Genomic DNA, 19,156 nt, shown 5'->3' with positions numbered 1-19,156 from the left:
GTTTTTACTAGCCAGTTCTTTCCGCCTGGTTTGGGCTCTCAAATGAAAACGATTTACAATACTGTTGATAGATTGATTGGTCCGCAGTAAAAAGGCTCTGATCAAGCACTATTGGTTCTCTCTCTCTGTGTTTAATCTCGGTCTGAAAGCAGCATTATGCAGAGCAGCAGAAGTTATCTTTGCCTGAAAGCAGCATTATACAGAGCAGCAGAAGTTATCTCTGTCTGAAAGCAGCATTATACAGATCAGCAGAAGTTATCTCTGTCTGAAAGCAGCATTATACAGATCAGCAGAAGTTATCTCTGTCTGAAAGCAGCATTATACAGATCAGCAGAAGTTATCTCTGTCTGAAAGCAGCATTATACAGAGCAGCAGAAGTTATCTCTGTCTGAAAGCAGAATTATACAGAGCAGCAGAAGTTATCTCTGTCTGAAAGCAGCATTATACAGAGCAGCAGAAGTTATCTCTGTCTGAAAGCAGCATTATACAGAGCAGCAGAAGTTATCTCTGTCTGAAAGCAGCATTATACAGGGCAGCAGAAGTTCTCTGTCTGAAAGCAGAATTATGTTGAGCAGCAGAAGTTATCTCCACCTCCATGACATTATACACTAGCCTGACACACCAGATCACGTCCATGACATGTTACCTTAGAAAGTCTGGCGCTTTAGAGATCATGTTCTCAAAGTCAGAGAAGGAGAGCTTGCTGTCCCCGTCGAGGTCAGCCTCCTCCATGGCCTTGCTACAGACCAGATTGACCTCTTCAGGGGTCAGCTCTCCTTTAGTCAGCCGGTTCAACGTCTTCTCCAGATCCTCCTTACACAGGAAGTTATCCACGTTAAAATCTGACACACGGGAAAGAGGAAGAGATTAAAAAACAGTGGGAGAAAGGAGATGAAGAGATTAAAATGGGAGAAATGAAGAGATTCAAAACTTGTTTGAATGGCGCAGGACAGAATGGGTTGGAAGCAGTTTGCTGATGGCCTATGCTCCACAAGAAATTCAAAAAGCCGAACTAAATAAGTTACTAAATAACGAAATAAGTAACTAAATAACGAAATTAAGTAACTAAATAACGAAATAAGTAACTAAATAAGCAAGATAAAACAGAGTAACTATGAGTCAGAGTCCTAGTTGTCATCAGACAGACAGACAGACAGACAGACAGACAGACAGACAGACAGACAGACAGACAGACAGACAGACAGACAGACAGACAGACAGACAGACAGACAGACAGACAGACAGACAGACAGACAGAGAATAAACACACTCTCACTCAGTTCTAACCATAAGACATACTAGTCTCCTCAGTACTAACCATAGGAGACATACTAGTCTCCTCAGTACTAACCATAGGAGACATACTAGTCTCCTCATTACTAACCATAGGAGACATACTAGTCTCCTCAGTACTAACCCTAGGAGACATACTAGTCTCCTCAGTACTAACCCTAGGAGACATACTAGTCTCCTCAGTACTAACCATAGGAGACATACTAGTCTCCTCAGTACTAACCATATGAGACATACTAGTCTCCTCAGTACTAACCCTAGGAGACATACTAGTCTCCTCAGTACTAACCCTAGGAGACATACTAGTCTCCTCAGTACTAACCCTAGGAGACATACTAGTCTCCTCAGTACTAACCATAGGAGACATACTAGTCTCCTAACCATAGGAGACATACTAGTCTCCTCAGTACTAACCATAGGAGACATACTAGTCTCCTCAGTACTAACCATAGGAGATATACTAGTCTCCTAACCATAGGAGACATACTAGTCTCCTCAGTACTAACCATAGGAGACATACTAGTCTCCTCAGTACTAACCATAGGAGATATACTAGTCTCCTAACCATAGGAGACATACTAGTCTCCTCAGTACTAACCATAGGAGACATACTAGTCTCCTCAGTACTAACCATAGGAGACATACTAGTCTCCTCAGTACTAACCATAGGAGACATACTAGTCTCCTCAGTACTAACCATAGGAGACATACTAGTCTACTAACCATAGGAGACATACTAGTCTCCTAACCATAGGAGACATACTAGTCTCCTCAGTACTAACCATAGGAGACATACTAGTCTCCTAACCATAGGAGACATACTAGTCTACTAACCATAGGAGACATACTAGTCTCCTCAATACTAACCATAGGAGACATACTAGTCTCCTCAATACTAACCATAGGAGACATACTAGTCTACTCAATACTAACCATAGATTTTAAAAGCATATATGGTCTTCAGTTCTCTTGGAGCCGTTTCGCAGAGAGCAGAGAACATGTCTACAAAGTCATTGAAGCTCATGTTGCCTTGTCCGTCCTCAGAGAAGACTTCCACGATGCGGTGTCTGAAAGGGTTCTCCTGTAAGGGTAAGAAGAACAATCTGAGGCAGTACTGTATACAGGGCATTATGGGTGTTGTAGTCGATCATGAGTGAGTCAGTACTGTATACAGGGCATTATGGGTATTGTAGTCGATCATGAGTGAGTCAGTACTGTATACAGGGCATTATGGGTATTGTAGTCGATCATGAGTGAGTCAGTACTGTATACAGGGCATTATGGGTATTGTAGTCGATCATGAGTGAGTCAGTACTGTATACAGGGCATTATGGGTATTGTAGTACATCATGAGTTTGACTTGGTGTAGAGGGCATTATGGGTATTGTAGTACATCATGAGTGAGTCAGTACTGTATACAGGGCATTATGGGTATTGTAGTACATCATGCTACAGGTACTACTAAGAGGAATATGGAGTCTCAACCATGACTGTGATGTAAATAGATACAGAGTAAAGTGCTGTGTCCCACTATAGCAGATCTTCACGAGGTCAGTAGGTGACAGAACAGCCCCAGACATCACACACTGCAGATGCCACGTTTGGTAACAGAATGACACCACCAGCAGCACAAACCGTCGTTCTGTTACCTAACTTTGTATCTGCACTATTCAAGTAAAGGTGCTTTTTGTCTCAGATCTCCCGTGGAAGTTGTTAAAAGTCGTCCTTGTGCATAAAGTTGTACGGTTTGTTGAAATTTGCAATCATTGTTTTTGTGTTTGACATACATTTGAGACTCAGCATCATTCTGTCACTGTGGAATTATATTGAGTCTCAGCATCATTCTGTTACCGTGGAATTATATTGAGTCTCAGCATCATTCTGTTACTGTGGAATTACATTGAGTCTCAGCATCATTCTGTTACTATGGAATTATATTGAGTCTCAGCATCATTCTGTTACCATGGAATTATATTGAGTCTCAGCATCATTCTGTTACTATGGAATTATATTGAGTCTCAGCATCATTCTGTTACCGTGGAATTATATTGAGTCTCAGCATCATTCTGTTACCGTGGAATTATATTGAGTCTCAGCATCATTCTGTTACTGTGGAATTACATTGAGTCTCAGCATCATTCTGTTACTATGGAATTATATTGAGTCTCAGCATCATTCTGTTACCATGGAATTATATTGAGTCTCAGCATCATTCTGTTACTGTGGAATTACATTGAGTCTCAGCATCATTCTGTTACTATGGAATTATATTGAGTCTCAGCATCATTCTGTTACCATGGAATTATATTGAGTCTCAGCATCATTCTGTTACTATGGAATTATATTGAGTCTCAGCATCATTCTGTTACCATGGAATTATATTGAGTCTCAGCATCATTCTGTTACCGTGGAATTACATTGAGTCTCAGCATCATTCTGTTATCGTGGAATTGCCCTCAATCATCTTAAAAGCTTTTTTAACCCCAAAAACATCAACTGTGTTTATGTTGAGATTCTGATCAATTTCACCCATCGCCAAACGTTAAGAACATTAGTCTGCTATGAACTCAAAGCGTTGTGTTTCTGTGATACCCAGAGGCGGGGAAATTGGCGACATACCGGTACGACCTAAGATGGCCACCGATATGGGCGCCGGAGACCAATCAGACCATGACCTCTTACTTTGGAGCTAACTCAGTTCCAATGAAGTTTGACTTGGTGTAGAGACATTGACTAGAGACTTACATTTAAATAACATGTGTTCTTTTTGAGTTATAGGTGCTGGCTCCATATCAATATATTTTCATGGTACATACATCTATCTACCCTCCGTACCACATGTGGTGCTTTTATCACAAAGCCCACTATTGAGTCTACATGTTCAGCTTCACTGCACTACTAGTATACTAAAGAGAGTTAATGTTTCATCCCTCCATATTAACACAGAAATCATGGTAAATGCTGGTTTTTGTTGTTGTCAGTAACTAGCTGCTTGACAAAAGTCCTTTCAGAAAGATTTAAAAAAACATTTATCCCTGTTGGCGGCTTTGAGGCTTAACGCTACCTAACGTGCATGAGCTCACACACACACACACACACACACACACACACACACACACACACACACACACACACACACACACACACTACTCTATGTACCATTCATTTGCCAGAGCAGGGTACAGTACACAGCAGTGTCTCTGGGTCCTGTTATAAATCATCCCACAGCGTCCTGGAGGCTAGGCTAAGCTAGGCTAATTAATGCATACATCTGTGTAGGTGAGGCGTTGATTCGCAACCTGGTGACCTTTGGGCGACCATTTTGGCTCTGCCTGTTGTCCATTTTGGCTCTGCCTGTTGTCCATTTTGGCTCTGCCTGTTGTCCATTTTGGCTCTGCCTGTTGTCCATTTTGGCTCTGCCTGTTGTCCATTTTGGCTCTGCCTGTTATACATTTTGGCTCTGGCTGTTGTCCATTTTGGCTCTGCCTGTTATACATTTTGGCTTTGCCTGTTGTCCATTTTGGCTCTGCCTGTTGTCCATTTTGGCTCTGCCTGTTGTCCATTTTGGCTCTGCCTGTTATACATTTTGGCTCTGCTTGTTGTCCATTTTGGCTCTGCCTGTTGTCCATTTTGGCTCTGCCTGTTGTCCATTTTGGCTCTGCTTGTTGTCAGAGGACCATAATTCACCGCTGAACGGGCCCCAGTCGCTGGGAGCTTTACAGCCCTGTTAGTGCCAGTGGTGTAAAGTACTTAAGTAAAAATACTTGAAAGTACTACTTAAGTAGTTTTTTGGGGTATCTGTACTTTACTTTTTATATTTTTGACTACTTTTACTTTTACTTCACTACATTCCTAAAGAAAATGATTTACTTTTTACTCCATACATTTTCCCTGATACTCAAAAGTACTCGTTACATTCTGAACGGTCAGCAGGACACCCTACAGCCTCTGATCTGGCAGACTCACTAAACACATGCTTGGTTTGTAAATTATGTCTGTGTGTTGGCGCATGACCCTGGCTATTTGTAAATTAAAAAAATAGAAGAAAATGCTGCCGTCTGGTTTGCTTTATATAAGGAATTTGAAAAAGATTTATACTTTTACTTTTGATACTTGTCACGCTTGTCGTTGGAAATGGAGGACCAAAACGCAGCAGGTATGAGTAAGCTCATCTTGAGATTTATTAACTCCAAAATGAACACAAAAATAACAAAAGAGAACAAACGATGAACTGACAGTCCTGTAATGTTGACACACACTAAACAGTCTTGAAAGGCTCACTCAGCAAAACAAGAAACAATCTCCCACAAATGCACAGACAAACACACCCAACTAATATAGGACTTCCAATCAAAGGCAACACCAAACAGCTGCCTTCAATTGGAAGTCCACCCCAATTAACCCAACATAGAAACACACTCACTAGACTACACATAGAACTACATAAACATAGACCACAACTCAAAACCCTGAAATAATAAATCAAACGCCCTCCTAACTAACACACCACCCTGAACCACATAAAACAAATACCCTCTGCCACGTCCTGACCAAACTACAATACTAATTAACCCTATACTGGCCAGGACGTGACACTACTTAAGTATATTTTAGCAATTACATTTACTTTTGATACTTAAGTATATTTAGAACCAAATACTTTTAGACTATAACTCAAGTAGTATTTTACTGGGTGACTTTCACTTTAACTTGAGTCATTTTCTATTAAAGTATCTTTACTTTTACTCAAGTATGACAATTGGGTACTTTTTCCACTACTGGTTACTGGTACCATGACTGTGTCCCACTCCCAAATGGTACCCTGTTCCCTACATAGTGTAAGTGATTCGCTAGGCTCTGATGTTGTCTGTATTGGAAAAGCCATACAATATTTGTTATATAAAGACTGATTTATGCTCCCAACAGTATGCTGCAACGGTAGCTCAAACAATATTCTACAGTATGTTTACTGAGCACTGAGTGATTACATATCGTGATTTATTAAAAGAAGAATTCAAATGACCAATCGGACGAGTCAAGAAAAAGAAAAGAGGTGTGATGACTCAACAATATCACCACAGACTGAGTCCAGGTTCTCCTCTGTTTAAATGACCCAGTCTGTCTGCGTGGGCTCTGGTGACTGGACTGTGCACTGCTGGACTGGCTGGAGGGAGGGAGGGATGTAGGGAGGGAGGGAGGGAGAGAGGGAGGGAGGGAGGGATGGAGGCATGGAGGGAGGGAGGGAGGGGATGGAGGGAGGGAGGGATGGAGGGAGGGAGGGAGGGATGGAGGGAGGGAGGGAGGGAGGGAGAGAGGGAGGGAGGGGATGGAGGGAGGGAGGGAGGGAGGGAGAGAGGGAGGGAGGGAGGGATGTAGGGAGGGAGGGAGGGAGGGGATGGAGGGAGGGAGGGATGGAGGCATGGAGGGAGGGAGGGAGGGAGGGAGGGAGGGAGAGAGGGAGGGAGGGGATGGAGGGAGGGAGGGATAGAGGCATGGAGGGAGGGAGGGGTTGGAGGAGGGAGGGGTTGGAGGGAGGCATGTAGGGAGGGAGGGAGGGAGGGAGAGAGGGAGGGGATGGAGACATATTGAGGCTGACTAATGACAAGTGAGGTTGAGTCAGCAGAGGGTGAATGGAATGCTGCTCACCAGGAAACAGCCTTAACACATCACAGTAGTAACGATCACATGAATCCTCACTGGAACCAAGCAACTATCTACTGCTCCATATTACCTCCCTGTTACCAAGCAACTATCTACTGCTCCATATTACCTCCCTGTTACCAAGCAACTATCTACTGTTCCATACAGTATCACCTCCCTGTTACCAAGCAACTATCTACTGTTCCATACAGTATCACCTCACTGTTACCAAGCAACTATCTACTGCTCCATATTACCTCCCTGTTACCAAGCAACTATCTACTGCTCCATATTACCTCCCTGTTACCAAGCAACTATCTACTGCTCCATACAGTATCACTTCCCTGTTACCAAGCAACGATCTACTGCTCCATATTACCTCCCTGTTACCAAGCAACTATCTACTGCTCCATATTACCTCCCTGTTACCAAGCAACCTTCTACTGCTCCATATTACCTCCCTGTAACCAAGCAACTATCTACTGCTCCATACAGTATCACTTCCCTGTTACCAAGCAACTATCCACTGCTCCATACAGTATCACTTCCCTGTTACCAAGCAACTATCTACTGCTCCATACAGTATTACCTCAGTGTTTACCAAGCAACTATCTGCTGCTCCATACAGTATCACCTCACTGTAACCAAGCAACTATCTACTGGCTCATATCACCTCACTGTTACCAAGCAACTATCTACTGTTCCATACAGTATCACCTGCCTGTTACCAAGCAACTATCTACTGGCCCATATCACCTCGCTGTTACCAAGCAACTATCGACTGGCCCATATCACCTCGCTGTTACTAAGCAACTATCTACTGGCCCATATCACCTCCCTGTTACCAAGCAACCATCTACTGGCCCATATCACCTCACTGTTACCAAGCAACTAGCTACTGGCCCATATCACCTCACTGTTACCAAGCAACTATCTACTGGCCCATATTACCTCACTGTTACCAAGCAACTATCTACTGGCCCATATCACCTCGCTGTTTCCAAGCAACTATCTACTGGCCCATATCACCTCACTGTTACCAAGCAACTATCTACTGGCCCATATCACCTCACTGTTACCAAGCAACTATCTACTGGCCCATATCACCTCACTGTTACCAAGCAACTATCTACTGGCCCATATCACCTCACTGTTACCAAGCAACTATCTACTGGCCCATATCACCTCACTGTTACCAAGCAACTATCTACTGGCCCATATCACCTCACTGTTACCAAGCAACTATCTACTGGCCCATATCACCTCACTGTTACCAAGCAACTATCTACTGGCCCATATCACCTCACTGTTACCAAGCAACTATCTACTGGCCCATATCACCTCACTGTTACCAAGCAACTATCTACTGGCCCATATCACCTCACTGTAGGGTTGGCTAGAACAAGTTACGCTTATAACCTTAATGTCTTCCAATAACATTGAACAGAGGGATAAAGAGGTTCATCTACATTACATTTACCAGCTCATAAAACATACAGGTGGTGTGTATAAAATAACCTAGCAGCCAGACAGATAACTCTGAAGAACATATCATTTAAGTTTCAACTTTAAGTTCAATTTATGAAGAGATAAATATTTACACTTAACTGACATTAACACCAAACGAGTATCAATACCATGAGAACAAAAAGATCAGAACATCAGAAGGCTGTACCTTTAGTTCTGGCATGCTGACGATGAGAGCCAGGGGGAGTCTGACGTCAGGCTGGTTGGTGTAGTCCAGTGGCACTAGGTGAGGAGCCAGCTCATGGAATCTCCCATGTAACCTAGGACACACAGACAGGACAAGGTTAGGAAACATCTACACACATAACCTTATGGGTTTGGACTCTTTTGTTTACAAGGCAGAAGTGATTTAGCCTGGTCCAAGATCTGTTTGTGCTGTCGTGTCAATAACCGTAGGAGTTAACTGTACGAGCATAAACAGATCTGGGACCAAGCTAGAGAAATGTAGAGCCATTATGGACATCGTATGCAGAGGTCTAGCATCAGTACAGTCGACTCAATCAGTCATAAATATATTCACATACAGTATATGGTGCTTATCTTTTCCATTCATTTTAGATTGAAACATACAGCTGGTATCTACACAACAGATTAACTGGGACGTGGACTTTTCTCACACATTCCTGACACATATCCATGGCCACCCTCAACATTTTGAGGTCTGAAAACATCTTGACAAACTTACATTTTTGGAGCCAATTCTCTTTAATTCTCTGAGGTAAGCACCTTGTACTGGGATGTTTAACCTCCTTCATACTACCAACATATTTTACATATTACCAACTGGGGGTCATTTTGACCCAGAGAAGAAACTATTGGGAAAAACAACAATCATAGCAAAACATAAAGTATTCACAAAGTATTCAGACCCCTTGACTTTTTCCACATTTTGTTATGTTACAGCCTTATTCTAAAATATATAGATATATATACACTGCTCAAAAAAATAAAGGGAACACTTAAACAACACAATGTAACTCCAAGTCAATCACACTTCTGTGAAATCAAACTGTCCACTTAGGAAGCAACACTGATTGACAATACATTTCACATGCTGTTGTGCAAATGGAATAGACAACAGGTGGAAATTATAGGCAATTAGCAAGACACCCCCAATAAAGGAGTGGTTCTGCAGGTGGGGACCACAGACCACTTCTCAGTTCCTATGCTTCCTGGCTGATGTTTTGGTCACTTTTGAATGCTGGTGGTGCTTTCACTCTAGTGGTAGCATGAGACGGAGTCTACAACCCACACAAGTGGCTCAGGTAGTGCAGCTCATTCAGGATGGCACATCAATGCGAGCTATGGCAAGAAGGTTTGCTGTGTCTGTCAGCGTAGTGTCCAGAGCATGGAGGCGCTACCAGGAGACAGGCCAGTACACCAGGAGACGTGGAGGAGGCCGTAGGAGGGCAACAACCCAGCAGCAGGACCGCTACCTCCGCCTTTGTGCAAGGAGGAGCAGGAGAAGCACTGCCAGAGCCCTGCAAAATTACCTCCAGCAGGCCACAAATGTGCATGTGTCTGCTCAAACGGTCAGAAACAGACTCCATGAGGGTGGTATGAGGGCCCGACGTCCACAGGTGGGGGTTGTGCTTACAGCCCAACACCGTGCAGGACGTTTGGCATTTGCCAGAGAACACCAAGATTGGCAAATTCGCCACTGGCGCCCTGTGCTCTTCACAGATGAGAGCAGGTTCACACTGAGCACGTGACAGAGTCTGGAGACGCCGTGGAGAACGTTCTGCTGCCTGCAACATCTTCCAGCATGACCGGTTTGGCGGTGGGTCAGTCATGGTGTGGGGTGGCATTTCTTTGGGGGGCCGCACAGACCTCCATGTGCTCGCCAGAGGTAGCCTGACTGCCATTAGGTACCGAGATGAGATCCTCAGACCCCTTGTGAGACCATATGCTGGTGCGGTTGGCCCTTGGTTCCTCCTAATGCAAGACAATGCAAGACAATGCTAGACCTCATGTGGCTGGAGAGTGTCAGCAGTTCCTGCAAGAGGAAGGCATTGATGCTATGGACTGGCCCGCCCGTTCCCCAGACCTGAATCCAATTGAGCACATCTGGGACATCATGTCTCGCTCCATCCACCAACGCCACGTTGCACCACAGACTGTCCAGGAGTTGGCGGATGCTTTAGTCCAGGTCTGGGAAGAGATCCCTCAGGAGACCATCCGCCACCTCATCAGGAGCATGCCCAGGCGTTGTAGGGAGGTCATACAGGCACGTGGAGGCCACACACACTGCTGAGCCTCATTTTGACTTGTTTTAAGGACATTACATCAAAGTTGGATCAGCCTGTAGTGTGGTTTTCCACTTTAATTTTGAGTGTGACTCCAAATTCAGACCTCCATGGGTTGATAAATTGGATTTCCATTGATTATTTTTGTGTGATTTTGTTGTCAGCACATTCAACTATGTAAAGAAAAAAGTATTTAATAAAATTATTTATTTCATTCAGATCTAGGATGTGTTGTTTAAGTGTTCCCTTTATTTTTTTGAGCAGTGTATATATATTTTTTAAATACTCCTCATAATCCCCCTGAGTGGCGTGGGGGATCCAGGCTGTATCACAACCAGCCGTGATTGGGAGTCCCATAGGGCGGTGCACAATTGGCTTAGCATCGTCCAGGTTAGGGTTTGGACCCGGTGGAGGCTGTCATTGCAAATAAGAATTTGTTCTTAACTGACTTGCCTAGTTAAATAAAGGTTGAATAAAAAATATAAATAACATCTACACACAATACACCATAATGACAAAGTGAAAACAGGTTTTTAGAATTTCTTGCAAATGTCTAAATTAAAAGACAGAAATACCTTATTTTACGTAAGTATTCAGACCCTTTGCTATGAGATTCGAAATTGAGCTAAGGTGCATCCTGTTTCCATTGATCATCCTTGAGATGTTTCTACAACTAGATTGGGTATATTGTGTGTAGATTGATGGGGTGGGGGGGGGGGGGGGGGGGGAAATGTATCCTTTTAAGAATAAGGCTGTAACGTAACAAATGGTGGAATAAGTAAAGGGGTCGGAATACTTTCTGAATGCACTGGACACTTCATTAGTATCAAAACGTCATTAGACATGTTAATAATGTAATATTACAGTTCAATTTAGATTTTGTACAAGGTCATGTGTAGTGATAACCAGTAATAACCAGTGATAACCAGTTATAACCAGTTATAACCAGTGATAATCAGTGATAACCAGTGATAATCAGTTATAACCAGTTATAACCAGTGATAACCAGTTATAACCAGTTATAACCAGTGATAACCAGTTATAACCAGTGATAACCAGTTATAACCAGTTATAATCAGTGATAACCAGTGATAACCAGTTATAACCAGTTATAATCAGTGATAACCAGTGATAATCAGTTATAACCAGTTACAACCAGTGATGAACAGTTATAACCAGTGATGAACAGTGATAATCGGTGATAATCGGTTATAACCAGTGATAACCAGTTATAACCAGTGATAACCAGTGATAATCAGTGATAACCAGTGATAATCAGTGATAACCAGTTATAACCAGTGATAACCAGTTATAACCATAGGCAAGTACATAAAGTGCCCCATCTTTGCAGGGGATCTGTCTATCTGGTCTAAATCACTGATACAGGTCTCTCTCCCCATTCTGATGCTATGGATAACTTGTTATTATGTCTCCAGAGAAATGTAACCTTTATTTTGATTTAACTAGGCAAGTCAGTTAAGAAGAACGAATTCTTACTTACAATGACGGCCTACCCCTGGCCAAACCCGGATGACACTGGGCCAATTGTGCGCCGCCCTATGGGACTCCCAATCACGGCCGGATGTGATACAGCCTGGATTCGAACCAGAGACTGTAGTGACGCCTCTTGCAATGAGATGCAGTGCCTTAGACCTGCTGCGCCACTCGGGAGCACAATAGAAACCCAGATTCAAATAAAGGTCTTATCTATCAAATGACTGTAAGCAGAATTAGGTGCTTTTGGATGGGGTCAACATGACTGTAAGCAGAATTAGGTGCTTTAGGATGGGGTCAACATGACTGTAGGCAGAATTAGGTGCTTTTGGATGGGGTCAAGATGACTGCAGGCAGAATTAGGTGCTTTTGGATGGGGTCAACATGACTGTAAGCAGAATTAGGTGCTTTTGGATGGGGTCAACATGACTGTAAGCAGAATTAGGTGCTTTAGGATGGGGTCAACATGACTGTAGGCAGAATTAGGTGCTTTAGGATGGGGTCAAAATGACCCCAAAGGACCTGAAGTCCATATTAATACAGAAACAGTAAACAATTATTTCGATTTATTAATAACAAGTTGATTGACAAAGTCATGAAAAAATTTGAAGAATTCAATAAGCCACATTTAGGCTATGATCAGACATATCATGGGTTTGGCAGGTAGCCTAGTGTTTGTCAAGATGTTTTCAGACCTCAAAATGTTGAGGGCAGTCATGGGTATGTGTCAGGAATATGTGAGAAAAGTCCACGTCCCAGTTCATCTGTTGTGTAGATACAGCTGTATGTTTCAATCTAAAATTAATGGAAAAGATAAGCACCAACCGAAAGGTTGCTGGATCGAATCCCTGAGCTGACAAGGTAAAAATCTGTAATTCTGCCCCTGAACAAGGCAGTTAACCCACTGTTCCTAGGCTGTCATTGAAAATAAGAATTTGTTCTAACTGACTTGCCTAGTTAATTAAAAAATATATGCTTCTGGTGTCAAAATGACCCCAATTGGTGCTATGAGGGGTAATGAAATGTTTAATATATTAGGTTCAAATAGCCACTTCACAAAAATAAAAGCCTCTCTGCTTATATGCCCCAGTCTTGAACGGTCCATTAGGACCATGTATCTTCTGTCTTCAGAGCAGCGTGTAGCTAGGAAGGAGCTCCCTCTCTGTCCTGTGCAGATAGGGTAGGAATGGTCCTGTACAGGACATCCATCCATTAGGACCATGTATCTTCTGTCTTCAGAGCAGCTAGGAAGGAGATCCCTCTCTGTCCTGTGCAGATAGGGTAGGAATGGTCCTGTACTGGACATCCATCTGTGTTCCAGTCTCTCGTGTCTGCCTTAATGGCAGCTTAGGTTCTGGGTGCAGAGATCAGTCCAGGAGTCCAGCAGCGACGTCAGCTCAGATAGATTAGGTTCTGGGTGCAGAGATCAGTCCAGGAGTCCAGCAGCGACGTCAGCTCAGATAGATTAGGTTCTGGGTGTAGAGATCAGTTCAGGAGTCCAGCAGCGATGTCAGCTCAGATATATTAGGTTCTGGATGAGGAGATCTGTCCAGCAGCGACGTCAGCTCAGATAGATTAGGTTCTGGGTGAGGAGATCAGTCCAGGAGTCCAGCAGCGTAGTCAGCTCAGATATATTAGGTTCTGGATGAGGAGATCAGTCCAGCAGCGACGTCAGCTCAGATAGATTAGGTTCTGGATGAGGAGATCAGTCCAGGAGTCCAGCAGCGACGTCAGATCAGATAGATTAGGTTCTGGGTGAGGAGATCAGTCCAGGAGTCCAGCAGCGACGTCAGCTCAGATAGATTAGGTTCTGGGTGAGGAGATCAGTCCAGGAGTCCAGCAGCGACGTCTGTCCATTATGCTCACCAGCTCAGATAGGAGGTTCTGTCATTACAACTCATCTCCTTTATGTCACACCTCCACACATCTCTCTACCCAGTGTCACCCGGCAGAAACACAGGTACACCAGGTGACTATGAGGCCAGTGAGATGGCCCAAATAACAGCATGGAATCCAAATGAAGCTCTGTGGCTTTGATTCCCCATGGTGAAACAGAGCATGTCAGTAAGGATACCAGTTTGGAAACCAGGCAACACTTTATCAAATAAGCTAATGCATTCCTCAATTCTACCATTATACCTCCAGACAGGACATTCCTCAATTCTACCATTATACCTCCAGACAGGACATTCCTCAATTTACCATTATACCTCCAGACAGGACATTCCTCAATTCACCATTATACCTCCAGACAGGACATTCCTCAATTCTACCATTATACCTCCAGACAGGACATTCCTCAATTCTACCATTATACCTCCAGACAGGACATTCCTCAATTCTACCATTATACCTCCAGACAGGACATTCCTCAATTCACCATTATACCTCCAGACAGGACATTCCTCAATTCACCATTATACCTCCAGACAGGACATTCCTCAATTCTACCATTATACCTCCAGACAGGACATTCCTCAATTCACCATTTTACCTCCAGACAGGACATTCCTCAATTCACCATTATACCTCCAGACAGGACATTCCTCAATTCACCATTTTACCTCCAGACAGGACATTCCTCAATTCACCATTATACCTCCAGACAGGACATTCCTCAATTCTACCATTATACCTCCAGACAGGACATTCCTCAATTCACCATTATACCTCCAGACAGGACATTCCTCAATTCTATCATTTTACCTCCAGACAGGACATTCCTCAATTCACCATTATACCTCCAGACAGGACATTCCTCCATTCTACCATTATACCTCCAGACAGGACATTCCTCAATTCTACCTCCCCCCTCCCTATAGGACATTCCTCCATTCTACCTCCCCCCTCCCCACAGGACATTCCTCCATTCTACCTCCCCCCTCCCTACAGGACATTCCTCCATTCTACCTCCCCCCTCCCTACAGGACATTCCTCCATTCTACCTCCCCCCTCCCCACAGGACATTCCTCCATTCTACCTCCCCACCTCCCCTTGTCCACATACTTGTACATATATAGTGTAGCATTCCTTCATACTGGACACAGAGACATATACATGGTGTCCACAAGTTCATGTGACTCTGGGGAAGTAGATAGGAGCATCACTCCCCAGGTGTCTCTTTAACCATAGTAGACAGACACTATCTGTACCCTGCAGGGATGTCCACTAGGACCTAGTGTTATGTACTAGGTGTGTGTGTGTGTGTGTGTGTGTGTGTGTGTGTGTGTGTGTGTGTGTGATAATAATCCATCTTCACAGCAGATGGAAGTAAATACGTGAAGCACGTCCTTTAGAGAGTAAATATACACTGTGTCATAGAAACAGCGGGTGTTCCTAATGTTTTGTACCCTCGGTGTGTATAGACCAGGCCATTTCCATTCCAGTCTTATATTGTGCATCCCAACTAGGCACAGGGCTCTGCCCCTAATAGTGACTAACTCTCCAGTGATTAATGACCTGATGACCCGTCTGTAAACAGTCTCCACTGACAACGTTTAAAAGGCAAGGAAGGACACAGCGAGAGAGACAAGCACGCACGCACACACACAAAATATTTATACTTTTTTTGGGACAGACGCACACCGACAGAAAGACGCATCAATCACAGATAAATCATCCGAGTTACTGAAACAGCACCTCTCTGTCTCAGTATGTGTAGACCATGTATCTGATGCTGTCTGGACAGTGAAACAGCACTTCTGTCTCAGTATGTGTAGACCATGTATCTGATGCTGTCTGGACAGTGAAACAGCACCTCTCTGTCTCAGTATGTGTAGACCATGTATCTGATGCTGTCTGGACAGTGAAACAGCACCTCTCTGTCTCAGTATGTGTAGACCATGTATCTGATGCTGTCTGGACAGTGAAACAGCACCACTCTGTCTCAGTATATGTAGACCATGTATCTGATGCTGTCTGGACAGTGAAACAGCACCTCCCTGTCTCAGTATGTGTAGACCATGTAGCTGATGCTGTCTGGACAGTGAAACAGCACCACTCTGTCTCAGTATGTGTAGACCATGTATCTGATGCTGTCTGGACAGTGAAACAGCACCTTTCTGTCTCAGTATGTGTAGACCATGTATCTGATGCTTTCTGGACAGTGAAACAGCACCACTCTGTCTCAGTATGTGTAGACCATGTATCTGATGCTGTCTGGACAGTGAAACAGCACCTTTCTGTCTCAATATGTGTAGACCATGTATCTGATGCTGTCTGGACAGTGAAACAGCACCTCTCTGTCTCAGTATGTGTAGACCATGTATCTGATGCTGTCTGGACAGTGAAACAGCACCTCTCTGTCTCAGTATGTGTAGACCATGTATCTGATGCTGTCTGGACAGTGAAACAGCACCACTCTGTCTCAGTATGTGTAGACCATGTATCTGATGCTGTCTGGACAGTGAAACAGCACCACTCTGTCTCAGTATGTGTAGACCATGTATCTGATGCTGTCTGGACAGTGAAACAGCACCTTTCTGTCTCAGTATGTGTAGACCATGTATCTGATGCTGTCTGGACAGTGAAACAGCACCTCTCTGTCTCAGTATGTGTAGACCATGTATCTGATGCTGTCTGGACAGTGAAACAGCACCTCTCTGTCTCAGTATGTGTAGACCATGTATCTGATGCTGTCTGGACAGTGAAACAGCACCTCTCTGTCTCAGTATGTGTAGACCATGTATCTGATGCTGTCTGGACAGTGAAACAGCACCTCTCTGTCTCAGTATGTGTAGACCATGTATCTGATGCTGTCTGGACAGTGAAACAGCACCTTTCTGTCTCAGTATGTGTAGACCATGTATCTGATGCTGTCTGGACAGTGAAACAGCACCTCTGTCTCAGTATGTGTAGACCATGTATCTGATGCTGTCTGGACAGTGAAACAGCACCTCTCTGTCTCAGTATGTGTAGACCATGTATCTGATGCTGTCTGGACAGTGAAACAGCACCTCTCTGTCTCAGTATGTGTAGACCATGTATCTGATGCTGTCTGGACAGTGAAACAGCACCTCTCTGTCTCAGTATGTGTAGACCATGTATCTGATGCTGTCTGGACAGTGAAACAGCACCACTCTGTCTCAGTATGTGTAGACCATGTATCTGATGCTGTCTGGACAGTGAAACAGCACCTTTCTGTCTCAGTATGTGTAGACCATGTATCTGATGCTGTCTGGACAGTGAAACAGCACCTCTCTGTCTCAGTATGTGTAGACCATGTATCTGATGCTGTCTGGACAGTGAAACAGCACCTCTCTGTCTCAGTATGTGTAGACCATGTATCTGATGCTGTCTGGACAGTGAAACAGCACCTCTCTGTCTCAGTATGTGTAGACCATGTATCTGATGCTGTCTGGACAGTGAAACAGCACCTCTCTGTCTCAGTATGTGTAGGCCATGTATGTGATGCTGTCTGGACAGTGAAACAGCACTTCTCTGTCTCAGTATGTGTAGACCATGTATCTGATGCTGTCTGGACAGTGAAACAGCACCTCTCTGTCTCAGTATGTCAGACCATGTATCTGATGCTGTCTGGACAGTGAAACAGCACCTCTCTGTCTCAGTATGTGTAGACCATGTATCTGATGCTGTCTGGACAGTGAAACAGCACTTCTCTGTCTCAGTATGTGTAGACCATGTATCTGATGCTGTCTGGACAGTGAAACAGCACCTCTCTGTCTCAGTATGTGTAGACCATGTATCTGATGCTGTCTGGACAGTGAAACAGCACCTCCCTGTCTCAGTATGTGTAGACCATGTATCTGATGCTGTCTGGACAGTGAAACAGCACCTCCCTGTCTCAGTATGTGTAGACCATGTATCTGATGCTGTCTGGACAGTGAAACAGCACCACTCTGTCTCAGTATGTGTAGACCATGTATCTGATGCTGTCTGGACAGTGAAACAGCACCTTTCTGTCTCAGTATGTGTAGACCATGTATCTGATGCTGTCTGGACAGTGAAACAGCACCTCTCTGTCTCAGTATGTGTAGACCATGTATCTGATGCTGTCTGGACAGTGAAACAGCACCTCTCTGTCTCAGTATGTGTAGACCATGTATCTGATGCTGTCTGGACAGTGAAACAGCACCTCTCTCTCTCAGTATGTGTAGACCATGTATCTGATGCTGTCTGGACAGTGAAACAGCACCTCTCTGTCTCAGTATGTGTAGACCATGTATCTGATGCTGTCTGGACAGTGAAACAGCACCTCTCTGTCTCAGTATGTGTAGACCATGTATCTGATGCTGTCTGGACAGTAAAAAAGTATCTCTCTGTCTCAGTATGTGTAGACCATGTATCTGATGCTGTCTGGACAGTGAAACAGCACCTCTCTGTATCAGTATGTGTAGACCATGTATCTGATGCTGTCTGGACAGTGAAACAGCACCTCTCTGTATCAGTATGTGTAGACCATGTATCTGATGCTGTCTGGACAGTGAAACAGCACCTCTCTGTCTCAGTATGTGTAGACCATGTACCTGATGCTGTCTGGACGGTGAAACAGCACCTCTCTGTCTCAGTATGTGTAGACCATGTATCTGATGCTGTCTGGACAGTGAAACAGCACCTCTGTCTCAGTATGTGTAGACCATGTATCTGATGCTGTCTGGACAGTGAAACAGCACCTCTCTGTCTCAGTATGTGTAGACCATGTATCTGATGCTGTCTGGACAGTGAAACAGCACCTCTCTGTCTCAGTATGTGTAGACCATGTATCTGATGCTGTCTGGACAGTGAAACAGCACCACTCTGTCTCAGTATGTGTAGACCATGTATCTGATGCTGTCTGGACAGTGAAACAGCACCTTTCTGTCTCAGTATGTGTAGACCGTGTATCTGATACTGTCTGGACAGTGAAACAGCACCTCTCTGTCTCAGTATGTGTAGACCATGTATCTGATGCTGTCTGGACAGTGAAACAGCACCTCTCTGTCTCAGTATGTGTAGAC

The 19,156-nt window shown here is 44.1% G+C and overlaps 1 protein-coding gene across 1 annotated transcript in view; it reads right to left on the bottom strand.

Moving 5' to 3' along the window:
- Window positions 1-19,156, bottom strand: part of LOC115203572 (calcium and integrin-binding family member 2) — a 69,568-nt gene that overhangs the window by 18,198 nt on the left and 32,214 nt on the right. Inside the window, exons 3-5 of the mRNA XM_029768353.1 lie at window positions 8,609-8,720; window positions 2,227-2,374; window positions 647-842 (exon numbers count right to left, since the gene is read on the bottom strand). Of these exons, the coding sequence (XP_029624213.1) occupies window positions 647-842; window positions 2,227-2,374; window positions 8,609-8,720 (456 nt within the window). The remainder of the gene's footprint in view (window positions 1-646; window positions 843-2,226; window positions 2,375-8,608; window positions 8,721-19,156) is intronic.

The sequence above is a fragment of the Salmo trutta genome, chromosome 12 (genome assembly GCF_901001165.1).
Source record: "Salmo trutta chromosome 12, fSalTru1.1, whole genome shotgun sequence".
NCBI classification, from domain to species: Eukaryota; Metazoa; Chordata; class Actinopteri; order Salmoniformes; family Salmonidae; genus Salmo; species Salmo trutta.
The sequence above is the reverse complement of the archived record's forward strand: the minus strand, read 5'-3'. Positions and strand labels throughout refer to the sequence as shown.